The 17,595-nt window shown below is 40.3% G+C and overlaps 2 protein-coding genes across 6 annotated transcripts in view; one reads left to right on the top strand and one right to left on the bottom strand.

Moving 5' to 3' along the window:
* Window positions 1-6,894, bottom strand: part of col4a5 (collagen, type IV, alpha 5 (Alport syndrome)) — a 70,425-nt gene extending 63,531 nt beyond the window's left edge. The window contains exon 1 of the mRNA XM_085395398.1: window positions 6,591-6,894. Coding sequence (XP_085251524.1) covers window positions 6,591-6,677 — 87 coding nt within the window. The 5' untranslated portion in view covers window positions 6,678-6,894. The remainder of the gene's footprint in view (window positions 1-6,590) is intronic.
* A 1,463-nt stretch (window positions 6,895-8,357) lies between these two features.
* Window positions 8,358-17,595, top strand: part of col4a6 (collagen, type IV, alpha 6) — a 155,035-nt gene continuing 145,797 nt past the window's right edge. For 4 of the 5 annotated variants that reach the window (XM_085395387.1, XM_085395393.1, XM_085395360.1 and 1 more), the window contains exons 1-2: window positions 8,502-8,763; window positions 8,920-8,965. In XM_085395387.1, coding sequence (XP_085251513.1) covers window positions 8,753-8,763; window positions 8,920-8,965 — 57 coding nt within the window. In that variant the 5' untranslated portion in view covers window positions 8,502-8,752. The other variant, XM_085395369.1, reaches the window with a different exon arrangement.

Raw genomic sequence — 17,595 nt, 5'->3', positions numbered from 1 at the left:
TGCAGCCTTCATGATTACTTGCTGATTTCAGGGTTAGGGTTAGATTCTACTACTACTAACCCTGCTGTTGCAAAAATGACAAAAAGCATTTAAATATCACTTTTATTTCAATATCATGTGTTCTTCTACTGTTGTTGCTCATGCTAGAGCTGCTACTACTGCTACACCTACTGTAATGTAAGTTCAGGTACAACTTCTCCTTCTAAAACTACAACTACTACTGTTCTGGTTGATCTTTTACTGCCAATATAATCAAACCCGCTACTACTGCCACTACAGCCCCTACAAGCCATCAATTGATGGTGCACTTCAAGTAGACACTGATATCATCCACCTGTAACTCCCTGATCAGCCATCCTTTGGGGGTAAAGTCCTTATTTGTGACTTTAACAGCTCTACTATCACCTATCTCTAGTGTGGTTGCTCAGTGAAGTGAGATTTTCTGCTTATAGCTATTTGAAGCCAACAAGAAAACCATCCTCACGTCCTTCCAGTGGCTTCCTGTTCATTTCTGTATGACCTTCAAAAGCCTTTAAAATATCCAAGTCTATCCAAAGTCTGATCCCTGCACACATAACTTCTCACCTCTTAAAGCACCACCAGAAAAAGCTGGTATGATTATTTGGCATTATTAAATTCTGTCTACTAGAGTCATTTACCTTTTGCCAGTTTCCCTGGTTTTGCTCCTAGTATACACTAGGGACGGCTTTTAAGACGTATCATACGTACTTTTTTTATTCTCTGCATTAAATTTTTTTCAAAATGTCAAATAAATGAATACACCTGGTAACACAACATACATCACTGTGGTCTCTACTTCTACTGCTTCTACTACACCAATGTAAGTAAGTAAGTAAGTAAAATTTATTTATATAGCGCTTTTCACAGATAAAAATCACAAAGTGCTTTACAACACAGAAAATGGGAATATAAAACAATATAACAGTAAATAAAACAATGTAAAACAATAAAACTATAAAAACAGCATAAGAAGAAATTAATCAAATGCTTTTCTAAATAAAAATGTCTTCAGCTGTGAGTACACCAAAGATGTCCATGTAAATCTGATGTCCACACTAGCCTGACATTTAAAGACCCATGAAGAGGAGGCAACAGGGAAATGACTGGATGCTGTTTCAGTCTGAATTAGCAGAAAATGAAACTCATGGAAAATCGTGATGCAGACACCCACGTCTGCGACCTGTTTGGGTCTTATTAGTCACAACATATTGCTCTTATCACGTAACAATTTATTTACCAGATGGAAATAAAAACGCAAGCCTTGACTAGCAAATTGTTGAGGAGGTGTTTGAATTCCACAACAAGGAGAATGAAACTGAAAATTGTGGGTTTAGGTGAAGCTTTGCAATTGATGCAAGTGCTCTGCTATTACTACTGCAGATATATTAGAACAGTGTTTCCCAACCATTATGTGCCGCGAGAAAGGATGAGGTGTGCTGTGGAAGATTATTTAGTTCCACCTGATTGGTACTCTTAGGCGATCGGCATGAGTCGCGGGCAGAACAATTGCATTCTCTTCCACTAGAGGGCAGTACAACTACCTGCTCTAATTAAATAGGTTGCAAACTGCCAGTAAAACAGAAGAAGATGAAGAAGAAATGCTATAATAGTCATGCTGTGAGAGGACACAGCGCGTGATAGCAATAGAAAAAAATGTTTTAAAGAAAAAGTAGTAAATCTAGCCCTAGCATCAGTAGTGTTCAGAAGAAAGCAAAAAAGGTATACTGGGGACAAACTGAGCCAATTCCGGTCTACCAGGTGAACAAAATGCTTTTTGTGTCATTTTTGTTTGGTGGTGTGCCATGTAATTTTTCTAACTATGTGCCGTGGCTCCAAAAGATTGGGAAACACTGTATTAGAGTACTACTATTACTATACTATACTACTGGTATCCAGTAGTATAGGGCTACAGCTAAATCTGTCATTGTTGCATCTTTGGCTATTTTCACTTTGGTTTCTACATCAGGTCTGCTTCTTCATGCAAAGAGAATAAATGACAAAGCAGCAAAGGACGGGGGAAGAGAAATGTCTGTACTCAATCCGGGTAATTAGCTTTTTAGCTTTTGGTTTTGCTCCCATTGACCACCTGTTAATCCTAACGGCATCCGAAGGTCATTGACACCACTGTGTAAGTTCTGCCACAAATACACAGAGACTGAAGGATGAGCAGGTTAGCAACAAATTAGAATAATGGAGGTTTGTCAAAGTATGTTTAGGTGACATTACGGTGCCTCGAATAGATTCATAAGAGTAAGAGAAATGTTAATGTTAGATAGAAGTATTGAACACGTAGCATTATATAAGTACCACACCATTTACACTATCTTGATACTAGAATTTCATATCGAATACCATTTTTAATACCACGGGAGTGGAGGGGTAAGGTTGGGGTGGGGTATGACAACAATTTTAGGTAGTGCCAAACAAACAAAACAACGATAAGTATGTGAGGTAGTTCTGTGAGCAAACAGGGTTGATGAAGTTGGCGGCTGCCATTTTTGCCTGGTTGCTGGTAGAATTTTCTTAGCTTCAGAGTTGGAGTTTGACACAAATAATTGTGTTATACTTTTAAATTAGTCTATTATAATGTTACAGAACGTTTTATTATTAGGCATGACCACTAGCTGCTACCTTAATGATAACTAAACAGAAACTATCTGATAAAGGAGGGGGGGGCAATTCATTTACCCGAGGGGCCACATGAGAAACTGGGGTTGTTGTGGAGGGCCACAACAATAAGCTGAACTCAGTTCTGCTCAGTATTAATTTTATCTCTTTATGAGATTATTGGTGTTGCAATCCAAAACAATCCCAGCTTCTCATGTGCCCCTTGAGTAAATACCCACCCCTTTGATAAATCTACTTCCAACTGGGGTTGCAGCTGTGGATGGATCGAGATTTTTGATTGGCCAAAGATATTATACAAGATGCACATTATGACACAACACCACAACCCCAAATATATAGCCAAAGTCATTAAGAACTATTGTCAGCATAAAGAAGAACAAGAATTACTGGAAATGACGTTATGGCCCCCACAGAGCCCTGATCTCAGCATCATGGAGTGTGTCTGGGATTACATGAAGAGACAGAAGGATATGAGGAAGCTTATGTCCACAGAAGATCTGTGGTTAGTTCTCCAAGATGTTTGGAGCAACCAGGCGAGAGCCTTTAAAAACTGTGTTCAAGTGTTCCTGGAAGAATTTATGCTGCCTTAAAGGCAAAGGGTGGTCACACCAAATATTGATTTGATTTAGATTTCTCTTTTTGTTCATTCACTGCATTTTGGTGATTGATGAAAATAAATTATTAACACTTCCACTTTTGAAAGCATTCTTTGTTTACAGCATTTTTCTCACCTGCCTAAAACTTTTGGACAGTACTGTGTGCACGCCCACAAGCTTTACAATACTCCAGCATTGTTGAAACCTGACTTCCTGAAATTCTCCAAACTGTTGAGGGTTGTGAACATCAACTGCTTGAGTTGCTAATGAGGGGGAAGGGCTTTCTGACTGCATCACTGCTGTGTGAAGCTGTTTATTGACTAGAGGAGGCAAAGACGGAACTGTTGATGCTGTTGAGTATTAATTCAAATGCTAATTGAATAATAAAATGAATCTTTTGACAAACCTGCAGGGTACACGTATAGTTGATTCTAATATTCAAATATATATCCATCCATGGAAGTCTTTGGAGAGTTGCTCCCTCCACTGCTGCTTGCTTATGGAGCCTTAAGCTAGATAAAAATGGAATTTGCATTCAAGGACAGACACAAAGGTGGAGCAGTGGGAGGCAGATACAGAAGGTGAAAGGAGAAGGAGAAGGTAAACAGGTGAAACGTTTCCACTAATGTGGTGCTGACACACTCAAGAACTGAAGAGTGCCGGTGCCAGAAGCCTAGTACCAAAAAAGGGTTTAATGAAAGTCAGAGCCAGGGGAATTTTGGCAAGAAATTGACCAGGTTCTGTCCATGTTTGATTTTTTTCTGAACGTTACCATTTCTGCTAGTGAGAAGGAGTTCCAAGAGCGAATTTGTTTTGTTGAACTTGCATGATGCACAGGCTGATTTATGGTGGTTATAAATGTGATTATTATTAGACAGAGGATTGATTGAATGATCAGTACATCTTGCATCTGGAAAATTCCTGCCAAGACTGATTATTGTCATCGTCATCATCATGGCGCTACATGAGGGAACGAGACCGAGTGCAGTGGATGGGGGGAGACCGATTAAAGAAGAGTTGACAAAAGACAGAAGATCCTAGGAAACAAATCGGGGGACAAAAATGAGACCAAACACCAAAGAAGAAGAAGACATCGTGGAAGCTGCAGCTCTGATGTGTTAGCTGATACTCCTCTGCCGATCTCCAAATCTCCGCAATGTCAGGATGTTTTGACTATAACTCTCACCACAAACACACACATACATGCAGACAGATCCGCCCCTGCACAGACTCCACCTGAGATGTGGGTCACGTGTAGGGCGAGCGGGTGTATATAGGTGTGCGCCTCCCTTGCTGCGCAAAAAGCATGCATCAAATTAAGTGTGTGTTTGTGGTTTGCACTGCATGACGGGTTCAAAGGAAAACCTCCAGGTATACATTACCGCTGAACCCCCTCACCTGGCTGAATGGAGATTGATATCTGTGAGGATTAATACACACAGAGAGAGAGAGCAATAAAAATGACTTATGACGCTCTCTCCTTCAAACTTAATGAGAAACTCTCCGCACATACACCAGTCTGTTTGTTTTAAACCTGAAAACAATGTCAGCTTAAGTTACAGGAACATAGCTGCTTTGTCTTTGATTTTAGGGGGGTTTTTATCCCGCAAGTTTGGAAATTTAGACAAAGACATGCCATAAAAGATCATTTCTTTCAATCTCTTGTGCTAGCAGTGACATCAGGGCAGACTGTCTCCACTAGGGGGACTCAATGAGCGCTTTAATGGAGAAAGGGGAACTTTGATTCCCTAAAGAGTCTTCTTTCACACTAAATTAAAGGAATGCTCCAAAACACACAGCTAATTTACTATTATCTATTGAGACATTAATGACCATTTGTGAAAGTTCAGTGACTTTTTTGTGTATCATTACGCTTAAATGTCAAAAAACCGTTAATATAGCAAGTAACTATCTTAATTAAAGTTATACGTTTTTTAGTTCATTTTCTCTTTTTTCCACCCTTTTAACAGTTTACTTCAAGGTCCTTGATAAACTTTTATGGCCTTGGTGAAATATTGCAGTAAACTTAATCTCTGTCATACCGAGACAACTTCCAAGCAAAGCAGGGAAGAGGTCAAACCATAGTTTTGACATATTACAGCTGAAGGAGAGGAAAGAGCTTCTATCTGTTGATTTATTCTTCATCTCTAATCACTTTATAAACTCTGAGCAGACAACTCTCAACTCTCAAATGCTGATTTTTTAGTCTTAGACCTGATCCTGTGCTGTTTTTGTTATTTCACAGGATGCTCATACTCTGTTCAGTGTTCCAGTTGCCATCAAAACACTGAATCTAATCCATAAAATCTTCAAACACACAAATGTCTCCTGCATAATTTAAAAAACATGAAAAACCCCACTAGAGGACTTACAGAACGGCAAACAGACCTGATTGGCAGACCTGATTGGACACGCCTGGTGTGTGGTGGGCGTGCAGCCACGACTCATTAATAATTAATGACGAGGGAATATTCATGAAATATTATATGAGGAGCCTGAGTGAGAGACACTTGCACTGATTTGGTGATGCATCGGCATCCCGACATGTTAGAGATCTACAGCTGAGGATGAGGAGGCACTAGTTTAAACAGATGTGGAGGGCGAAGAGAGGAAAAGTGCGAGCGCGCTCATACACTTCCCCACCTGTGTTGCTGTTTCTGAATCATCTCTCAAATGCAAAGACTAATCAGCTGCACTAAATATGGGTTTCATTTCTCTACACTTCAGTGTGAGTCTGAAAGCAGCTGCTGTCAACTTAAAGCACACCTGCACACACCTGGAGAGAAAAACGCACAGTTCCCTCTTTCAGGACACCAAAACAAAATTACGCACAAAAGACTGAACAGCAGCCCCGCTGTTCGAGGTTCAATCCGAACACAAGCGGGCTCTTAAGGGAAGCATCGGCGCGCCGCTTTCCCTCCACACGCCGAGTTTAGAATCCGTCCGAGTTCTTGACGCGAGAATAGGAACAAAATACAGACACAGGGCGGAAAAAAAATAACCGCAGGTACGCGAAACGCGAAGATGCGCACGAAGGGGGCAGGACAGAAACTTCGTCCGATCTCCCACCAAGAAAATCTGCAGGTCCTGCGAAGGTGATCCTAGCAGTCAAAAAGCCATGAAAGCTGAGCGCAGAGGTGTATCATTGGTGTAATTACATGGTTTTTATTTGCAAGTAAAACGGAAACGGCAACCGGGATCATTATTATTAGAGCAGAAGCACTTGTTATAAAGCAGACTCTCTATTTTAGAAACTTTACTCGCTCGCTGAGGGAGCCGGTGGGTCTCTGCAGGTTCTCCTGCAGCGGGGGAAAAATCAGTGCAAGGAACTGGAAGCGTACTTACCGCAGAGTCGGATCGCTGCACCCCGGCGAACAGGACTAGTAGCAGAGTCGCACCGAGCTGTCGCAGGCACTTTGAGTCTTTACTCATCTTTTGGGGAGAATAAAACAAAGATCCGCCTGCGTTAGCACTGTACTTTGGGGCTCTTTATACGCGTGTCATAGCCCTGCTCCCCCCACGCACACTGTGGAAAAGAAATAAAGAAACTCGTTCTTCTTCTCGGCGTGTCGGCGATTGTTGCGCTTGCAGAGACTCCCAGTGGTCCTGGCTCTGGCACCGTGCGTCTCTGCAGTTCCCTCTCTCTCACTTTTTCTGAACTCGTAAACCTGCCCACCGGATCTACTTTCCACAAGCGGTGCGCAGTGATATCAGGGATGTGCACCTTCCCCAAGACAGATAATTAATTAAAAATAAATTTGGGGTGATTTGCGAAACAAGATCTGGTCGTAAGTGTGAGCCACGAAGGTCCAAATGCCCAAAAGTGTATCGCGTGTTAAAGTATGCTGTAAATAATCATTATGTTTGAACCTCGCGGATGGATATTCTTTCTCCTGACTCCAGACCACCGCTCGAGGCTGTGAGTTTGACTTTAAACCTTTTCTTTTCTTTTCCTTAGGCCCCGGCACGTTACATTCCTGCCACTTTATTACAGGTCACTTTCTCCCAACGAAGGAAAGCTGCTAGTAGAATAGTACAGAATAAAACCTCCGTCCTATAAAAACGTACCTGTTGTCTCGTTTCACACGCGCCTTCCTCTAAATGTGGTGTGAAGCATAAAGACTGTTGCATGAACTTATATGAACACATGCTGCTGAAGTTACTGTGTGATCAAACTGTATGTGCCCACACTGGGACTGATAAGCACACATAATCACAGTAAGCAATCATCTCAGCATCCAACCTTTGCAATATTACACTATCTATGTTACAATCACTGGAGTGAAAGAAACCAGAATCAAGACCTGCAGTGGAATAATTTAAAGGTGCACTTTTTGGGAGGATTTTATTGTGAATTTTTAAAGCATCACAGTTGAAGTGATTCTTGCATTTTTGTATTATTTAAAAGTCATCTAATCACAAGTTGGACTTAACATTTTCTCATCTTAAAACATGAAATACGTTGTGTAACTTTCTAAAAACTTTGAAAGCTCTACTGGGTTTATGGTTAGGATTGAAATTGGGACAGTAGAAAATAAACATATGAATAAAAACTATATAGCAAGTCCAAAACTGAAGAGGACCTAGTTAGGATCCTGTGGTGCTAAACAAGCTGCAGAAAAGTCTATGCCAGAAACACAAGACACAAAAATTTAAGATAATGCACTGTAATAAAGGATTTTATAGCCCCTCTAGGGAGAACACGGTGTTGCAAAGCTTAAAGAGTACTCTGCTTAATTCAAGAAGTTTTATGCATTAGCAGAGATCAGGGCAAAGTACACGTGATCCCTAACACTGATCTGCGGTTAAAGTTTTTAAATGTATCATAAGGAGGGTGTTTGGGTGAAGGGTATGAAAACACAGTTATGAATTTTAAGATCCATCATGTTGATTCTTTGGGGACTAATTTTGCATAAAGTGTCCTAAGGTCATTTTAAACTTCAGTAACCACCTGAGCGCTAACAACGGTGGGGTTTTGTTTTTATGTGGAATAAAAGTCTTTGTAGTCTCTGAAAGAACTTCTTTCAGAGACAATGTTGTTGCTTTTTCACTGATTAAAACCTGGACTGCAGACTTGCTTTACACCGCTGTGCCTCCTTTGCTGGTCCGAACCGTACTTGGTATGTGGGGGTACCTCGGTGGCAGTCAGAGGCATGGAGGCATGTGCTGGCCCCTCCTCTTCGCTGAGGCTGCTGAGTTGAAGCGCACCAGTACGAAGTGCGCAGCAGCGACTGCACCGCTGAAACTTGGGTGAGTTGGACAAGCTCTGATTTTTATGAAAGAAATCGCCAACAAAACGTGTGATTTCAACGCTGGCTGGCTGTTAATGCTTGGAGCTTTATGTGTTAAAATCGGGGTCAGTAGGACTGCTTCTCTCTCTCTGTCTCCGGTAGATGACGGGGTTTTTTTGAAGCCGTCGATGAGCGCGTTTGAAGCGGTGCCTTTTTGGTGAAGATAAGGGGATCGAGCTCTACCTGTGGTCCCCGCCTTCCGCCAGTCGGATCAATATGAAAGTCCTGTAAGGGTTTATTTTTTGATTTCTTTTTAAAACGGCTCTGTAAACGTATTTCTGCAAAGTTAATTTTCGGCTTTGCAGGCTGCCTCTGCCGCTGCTGTACCTGTCGACTAATAAGTTCGGAGGGAAATAACTAAAAGACTTATTTTTGTTTTGCAGGATTTGTGTGATCGCGCTGACCTTCGCGGCGAGGTCTGCACTCGGAGTAAGTCCCTTTCGTTTACTGTGCCACTTCCTCAGGTGGAGAGGATCCCCGCTTGGTTTATTTAGCGCAGATGAAACTCTTAAACACCCGATTTAGATGGAGCTGTGTTTCGTGAAAGAGCAGCTGAGCTGTGACCAAAATGGGGTTCTTGGTGTCTCGTTAAAAACAAGTGTGATAGCTGCTTGACTTACAGTGTTACAAAGTTACTGTCATACATCGCCGACACGCAGGTCATCAATGCTGTGCATGGCCTCTGCCTGAGGCATATGGTGATACTTTTATACATTTCTATTATATTTTCTCTAAAAAACTGTATTTATTAAATAGAGTCAGTCTTTCAGTGCTATTTGTTATTGTCATTTAAAGTAAATAACATTTGCAGACGAGCTTGTTGCACCGTTTGTGCCAGACACTGCACGGTATGTGGGTCCCTTTTTTAAGCTTTGAGCTGGAGTCCACATTTTTGCATCGAAAAAAAAACCCCAGTTCATATTTGAGTGGGCCCGCTCGCAGTTATTTGCAATTCAAAGCCCGCCCCGCTGATGAATATTAAGAATTAGGAGGATATCAGCCCTGCGTGCCTTTCCAAGCCACACCTTTCTGCTCACTTGATGAGGTTCTGCAGAGGGGATTGAAAATAGTGGAGGGCTTTGGTACTTCAGGCCCACTTTGTTTCTGTTTATTAATCATTTCAGTTGCACTTTATAATAAGGTTCGCAAAATAGGGTGCAATTCCTCTAGAGGAGAATGGAAAATTATATTCAAGATTCAAAGATTCAAAGTGTTTATTGTCACGTGTCACAAGAGAAAAGGCTTTTCTTTGTGCAATGAAATTCTTTCTTTGCTGTCCACCAACAGATGCCGGTTAATGTATACAATAGAAATATAACATATAAATACAAATAGTACAAATAAATAGCTGAAGTGCATTTTATCTGAAACTGCAGTGTGTGTGTGTGTGTGTGTGTGGGGGGGGGGGGGGGGGGGGGTATTTTCTAATCTTTTAACCTTGCCTTTTTACATTTACTTATGCATTAAATTTCTGTGCATCATTAATGCTTCACTATTCAGTTGTCCTCTTATATTAAATATAAAAATGTGATGAGGACAGCTCTCTCTCTTTTCTGCTTACAAGAAAAATTAAACAGCAAAAACTGCAGGCTTTGGGCCCAAGTGATCTTATAACACATCGTTCCACGCCCTGTCAAACATCCATGGTGCACACCTATTTAATGCATAATAAAAGTGTAAAAAAAAAACAAACCCAAGGTTAATCCACTACATGGTATGGCCCGCACCCCTAAAACTACAGCATACCTACAACGTACGATGTAAAGGTTTTTTTGTTACTCTACTAAGTTATGCACTATTTAAAATTTGATTTGTATCTCCTGTAAAATACCTAAAGTTACAAACGTCTTAAAAATACTTCTAGTATAATTATTTTTGTGTTCAGTATTGTGCAGTATTTAGGACTGCATCTCTACTGCGTTCGTTTACTGTTTTAAAATTAGATTATGGTGTGCACTTATCCATACAGTTATGTTTATCTGGTGTGTGGTGGAAATGTTGTGGGGGCTAAAAGTTCAAAGACAGGTGAAGAGCTTATAGACGTCAAAATAGCTGTTTCGTTGTTGTCCTCTTGCTACAGAAAGGAACACATACTGTACCAAACAGGATTAACAGCAAAATAAAACAACACAATGCTGCTTTAAATATCAAGATATGTAAACATTTAACAATCAGTGTATCTCTATGATTTATCAGCAGTTTTACAGATGTGTTTTGCATTTTTGTAACACATGAAGTGATATCAACACAGATAAAAACCATAATAACCTTCCAGTTGCATCATATTGTTTAAACAACTAGATATTAAACATTTAGAACTTCTTATAAATGGAGGAAATGTGGGAAGAAGTTGTATCCTTCATAAGGTGAGATAATTTTCTTATCTCACAGCTGCATAAACCTGTTAAAAACCAGTTGGAAATCCTTAGAAATTCGTTGGTCTAAAGCTGGATACAGGGCTGTATGTCCTACAGGAGTAAATGAGAAGTTGGGGTCTTGCATTCCTTAATTCCATCTTCTTGACATTGGTGGAAAAGCAAACAATCAAATGAACAGAAGTGGAAATGATAGTTTACTCAGGTTCACACCAGTCATCTGTAAAGAAGCTGATTAAGCTGTGAATGAAGCGCCGAAACCATTACAATAAAAATTAGAATAAGAAAGAGCAGCGGCGTTGTTTGATGATGTCAGAGGTCAAAATTGGTCTTTTCTCTGGGGAAGCCATTGAAAATACAGCACATAGTCTCCACAACTGACAAAATATCAGATCATTGTGTAGATATCGCTGGGCAGGAGCATTTAAAATGTGTTTGACTTTGTCATGCTGGAGAGGATCAGGCTGGCCTCTAAAGGTTTGCTCACTGTCTTTAGTAGAAGGACGAAGTAAAAAAGGAAAAAAGTGCTATAACGCAGTAATTACATGCAGTTTGATCTTGAGCTCTCCCAGCTGAGGGAGTCGCAGGAAATGCCGCTCAGGTTGTGCTTCAGCAAAGACCGACTGACATTAAAGTGATTCAGCGGCAGAAAGCCTCCTGTATCCCAACAGGAATCAGCTGATGGAGCTGCACTGACTTTGAATTGACTCCTCCACCCACTTCCCGCCTCCCTGTTGTTTTGTGTTGTGTATGTGTGTGTGTGTGAGTTGGTGACTGAGTGAGTGACAGATGACTTCATTGGGTGGTCTTGCCTTTCATAACCATGGTAGCTAAGTCTACCGCTGTGGTAGTGCGTGCTAAAGTTTGTTTTGGGATGAATTAAAATATGAAGTTCATTCCTGTCTCTGCACCACTGAGTGCAGGAAGGTGTTTGTCAGGTGATGTCAGCGTCATCAGATAAAAGCAAACACTTGTTTATCTCTCAATGGCACAGAGCGAGAAGATAGCCCAAGTTTAGGGTGAATGCATTACTTGCAGAAGCCCAACTCTTAGTTATTTGGAATCTTATCTGGGCATATGTAGTACTAGTATAAGTTAGCATGTTGTAGTTGTATAATATAGTAGCAGTAGATATTCTGAAAGGAAAAATAACAAGTGCAAAGGATTTGATGCAACACAAGATTCGCATCAAGGTAGAATACAAACAAGGCTACAGCTTCTGTGTGATCCTACTCACCATATAGTGAGTTGGCCATTTTGAAGTGCTGTCCAAACTTTTAGCAAGTGTTGCTTTAACCTATAGTGCACTTAAAGGTGTCGTTAACTTGGTATAGTATTTATGACAAAAGTTCATGTCGGCATTCATTTACTTATCTGACTTATCACTGTGTGTCTGCAATGATAAAACCAACAGTGCCAAGAAAATGAATCCTGTCTGAAATTTTAAATATTTTGCAAATGAAGTCATGAGTGAATTATTTCAGGCACGGCCGATGTTAACCATAATTATGCTTTAGCCACCTAAAGTTAAACTTAAGGGGGATTTTAGCTGTTGTCACACATTCTGACATGTTTTTGAGGCACACTCAGCTCGAGGCTTCAAAAGGACACTTCACTAACCAATGGGTGATTGGTCACGGTGTCTACACCTGTCCGTTATGCTGTCAGTCAAAAGAAGTACGTCTGGTAGCGGCTTGAGTTGTAACATTGGTTTTGGTTTGCTAGCTTATGTAGTTTAAGTAGACTGGTTGGTGTATTTATAAATTATTTTACCACTTAGTGAACACATAGAGAGAGAAGGACCTTCTGTTGGAGCTTCTGCATGGTTTCTGGTTTGTAAGAACTGACGCTACTGTTGGCACAAGGGAAACATCCCACAGGAGTGAGGAAGAATGGTGAGGAGAGGGGAGGCGTTATGATGGGACTGAAAGCAGGGAGTCCAGAAAAACTAGAGCAAGTGATTTGGAAATCATCGAGAAATCAACTCTTTAGATTTGTTTTGACCCAGCTGAGCACATTTGTATGGACCACTGAGTCTCAGCCTGCTGACAGATGAGATGATGAAACTCTTAGGTGTTGTTAAATTTACAATTTAATGTATTTATTCTGGCATAAAGAACATTTTTGACTTTGGTGATCTGAGTCATGCTTGAAAGAAAACGTTTTACTTACTGAAGAATTCTGAGTAAAAGCATTTTTGGGTCGTGAAGTTTTTTTTCTGAATTTTGAGAAAAGTCAGAAGTCTGACTCCTCATTGTTCTTACTGTCCTCCAGAATTTTTATTTAAATTTCAGAATTCTGGACGAAAACTTGAAAATTACAGTGTTTTCTCTCAGAATTACGACTTTTGTTTCTAAATTTTTAACTTAAATCATATTCCGATTCAAACTCAGAATTCAGATTTTTTTTCTCCGAAAAAAGCTCATCATTCTCAAACAAAAACCCAACGCCGACACCCACACACGAAAAATTAAACAACGTTTTTGTCATTTGGTCGAATCCAGTTCCATAGGTTCCAATTTATAATGTCGATAAATTAGGATTTGTTAATAACTTTTGTGAGTTCTGGTTGCAGTTGCAGAAGTATAAGGTTTGTGCTCATGAAATGATCTGGAATAACAGGAAAATGCACTGACTTCTGTCAAATAAACCCAAAGAATCTTTGCCTGCCACTTGACCACTCACTCTTACATCTACGAGTACTCAGTGTCGCCGTATTATTTAGTCTAATCAGATAGTTTGCCCTATTTTATCAGATATTTACTTTCCATATTTCATAATTAATTTTAATCTGATTACCAGCTGATGCAGAAAATAGCCACCTCCTCTACCCTCCCTCCCTCCCCCCTTGAATTCCTGCAGTGCTTGGCAGGACTTGTTTCCCGCTCCCTGCAGGTGCTAGAGTGGAACATTCCAGAGACGCTGAGTGAAGGGACCAATCACTGCTTGATTTGTGGGTTCTAGACCCTACACAACACAACAGTCCTCCCCCCCACCTCCTTTTTTCTTTCCCTCCTGCCCTCCTCCTCGCCTTTCTTCACCCAATCATTACCCCCCTCCACACCCAGTTTTCCTATCACTTTTTGCCCTCTCTGTTTCCATAAGTCAAGCAATCCATTACCAGTTGATTTGTGGTGTGAATAGTAGTTCCCCACAACCTTTGCCTTTTTTCATTCTTTCTTTAAAAAAAGCTAAAGTGTGGTTGATTACTAAAGTAGTGCTCTCCTGTTTAATCATTATTTAGATGCATTTAGGTTGTTCAGTTTATCAAAACAGTTATTATGATAATTGGCGGATAAATTTAGTCAATTTCAAATTAAAAGTATGAAGATTCTTCTGAGTTTTTGGCTCTTGCTCAAATAAAGGAGATACAACATTTTGCTCAGAGAAATGTAAATGGCAATTTTTCACCATTTTCTTATACTTTAGGATCAAGCAATTAATTGATTAATGAGTCATCTGTTTGGGTTAACAGGAGTTATGGCTATATGTTACAGAAACGTCCACACTTTCTTCCCTGATAATTTATTCAGTTAGAAGGTTTTAAAAATGTGCCTTCAGGGCTTAAGCAAGAATTTTTTTGTCGAGTTCAATGTCACGGTGAGGTCATACTGTATAATTCTCACTTTTCAAGGACCTGTTGTATAACCTATGTGAATTATGTAAGAAAGAGGACAGGGTGCAGATTATGACAGATTTTCCTCATACAGTAAATTCTTAAATCAGCCTTATGTCGACAAATCATAATTAAGGGGAACCTGTTAAAAACGTTGCTGTATTTAAGACAGAAAACAAAGATGGTGGCATACAGCCATACTGGGAAAATGTAGTGAAATGAAAGCTGTTCGATCTAATTAAAATGATTTAGGACTTTTCGTCAGGTTGAAATACTTCAGGGGTTGCATATGGGTTTTAGTTTATACGTGCCACAAGTGGCAGTGGGAACGATCGAGACCATAGTGTAGTTTCCTCATGGGAAGAAGGCTTGGGACAGGATGAGATTAGTCAAGTTTATGAAAAAGTTCTGTTGTTGTTTTGAAATGTGATAAAGAGCCACCTGGTCAATCTGGAGCGTGACGTTTGATGTGACCGGGTCGTGCTGCGCTCTCTCAGTTCTCTCAGGCAGACGCCTCTTCTGTCTCTGCTATTTTAACTCTCTCATCTTCTTCATGACGGCCTGCCATTCCTTTTTTTGTTAAATCAGTTTTTACTCACTCGTGCCATTTTTCTGGTTTCTGCTTATGACTTCAAAGCTGGAATCCCCCCCCCCTCAGGTTTACTTAAAATAGGTAACTAAGTACCTTAGGAACACTAAACCAAACATAGCAGCTTTAATATGTTGTAGAAAAGCCTAGACCATTCCTCTCCCACACCCACTGATAAGACTCTACTACCTGTGTGGTGCTTGCAAGCACTGGTGCATGTTTCCCCATAAAATCATTCACATCCGCTTAGGTCCACTGCAGGTGGGATGAAAGACACCCTGAGCCTTTTTTTTTTTGTTACCGGGAAATACCCTCATCTAATTATGTAAAAGGAAATGCTGGCTTCTCATGATGTTACAGGTACCATGTACACACATTTCTAATCTCATGTGATGGGAGAGCCAAGAGTCAAAAACCAGACAGAGAAGGTCTGAATGAAACTTCACATAAAATAATTGCGCTGAGTGGTAGCAGAGCACAGTGGTAATGTATATGCTGAGAAACTGTCCATTGCATTCTCTACGTCTAAGTTGGTTTACCTTCAGATTACCTTCAGTTATATTGGCCTGATCAAATCAATCAGATGAAAAGCTGTATAATTTATATTTTCAGGTTTGATTGATCTTCTTCATTTGCTTCTCTCATCGCCTTCGCCTTATTATGTTATAATTCAGAAACACTGAACTGGAAAGTTTCTGCCAGGAACTGGTTATGTTGATTCCTAATAATGGCACATAATGAAACAAGAAGCATGTTTCATCTTTGGGGAACTATGTTTGTGTTACTCCTGTACAGAAAATATTATGGAATGGTAAATTATCACGAGACAGTCTATATACAGCCAAATCTCTTGATTTAACTTGTAGATTTTAAGGTTTTAATACGTTCTGTTTCGGCTTCAGTAGTGGTGGTTATGGGCAAATATGCTGGAGACGTTAGCACTGTTCAAACTTCAGGATCTGAACCTATCATTGCTCTGGTTTCTGTAGGTGCAAAAGACCAAGTAATTACCAATAACAGGCAAGCGTGAAGACATCTGCACTAACCGTCTGATGATGGACTTTGAATCAAAGCGGACTTGCTGAGGCAAAAAGTATAATCCAAACGTAATGACATAGTATAATGAGTAAAATGTACTTATACATAAGCGTATAGTCATGTCATTGAGAGTTCGAGAATGAAGGTACAAACCACACTGGACTACAAAGAAGTAATACCTCTCAAGGGTGCAGTAACATTACCCTTGAGTGTACAGGCCCGCTGACAAGCTGTTGTTTCCCTAAAGGTACAATAAGATACTTTATTTTACTTGGTAGTCTACAGTGAGGGACCCAGCATAGATCCACTTGCATCTATGCAGAAAAATAAATGGTTCAGTTGGATGGATTAATTGAAAATTAATAGAAACTTGAGTTGGAAGAAGTTTTTTTTTGCTGGAAATAATGTCAACACTGTCAGACACCAGGTCTTTTTCTTCTTTGAATCCTTATTTAACAGAGATTTTGTAACACTGTTTCTGTTATGCAATCCAGCTAAAAGCCCTGATTGTCATGTTTTTGCATTGATCCATGTTTGATTTCATTGCTGTGAAAGTGAACATTGTGAATATTATGTTTTCTTAAAACAGTTTAAAAGCTATGGTTAGAAGCCATGAAACATCTTTTATTGGGTGCGGATCGTGTTCAGGACAGTTGATAAAGATGATTGAAAGTTTGTCTTTTATGTGTTACAGAAGGTGTGAAGATCGTTATCAGACCTGCCGCTGGGATTTGCCAATATTGAACCCGTTCACTACTGGCGCAAACTGGAACGACTGTGTTTTTGTCTGTCAACTGTTGGTTTTAGCGTCACGGTTGAACTCATGTTATGGCAGTTATGGCAACATTCCCCTCCATTTGCCAATTCTTGGCACAGCTACTTTCACATATCAGGTCTGCCTCATTTTCTTTTGATCAAGCACATGCTGTCAGGTTGTCCCACGATTGGCCGCGGTAAACTCAGAGGTCAGAGTTCGTCTGAGCACAACAAAGGCAGCGGGGGTTTGTGGCTGCAGCAACAGCTTAACATTCCTCCGCCCACTCTCTCCAGATTTGTTTATTGCACTTTGTCCTTTGGTTTTTTGCCTTTCATGAAAGGAAGATGAGCAAATTCACTGCAGATACAGCTAGAGCATATAGTGATATAAAGAAAAGAAAGGAGTGGGGAAGGAAAGGGGTGTGGGGTGTGTGATGATGTCTTAGCTTGTTTGATGGTATCTTCTTTTATCCTGAAACAACATATTCCCCCACCTATGTTAGTTTGTGGTATTTCATTATTTTTAATAAATTGTGGTTCTCTGGCAGAAATTGGCTGAGTGCCCTCTCCAGTTGATGCCAGACAAGTTGATGTCCCAAGTGGAGGAGTATAAGTATCTGAGGTCTCGTTCATGATTATGGGTAGATTGGCAAACGGATTGGTGCGACTACGACAGTGACGCACC

The sequence above is a fragment of the Rhamphochromis longiceps genome, linkage group LG3 (genome assembly GCF_057381845.1).
Source record: "Rhamphochromis longiceps isolate RC_006_pf linkage group LG3, R_longiceps_female_GT1.1, whole genome shotgun sequence".
NCBI lineage: Eukaryota > Metazoa > Chordata > Actinopteri > Cichliformes > Cichlidae > Rhamphochromis > Rhamphochromis longiceps.
This window is presented reverse-complemented; position numbering and strand designations above follow the sequence as displayed.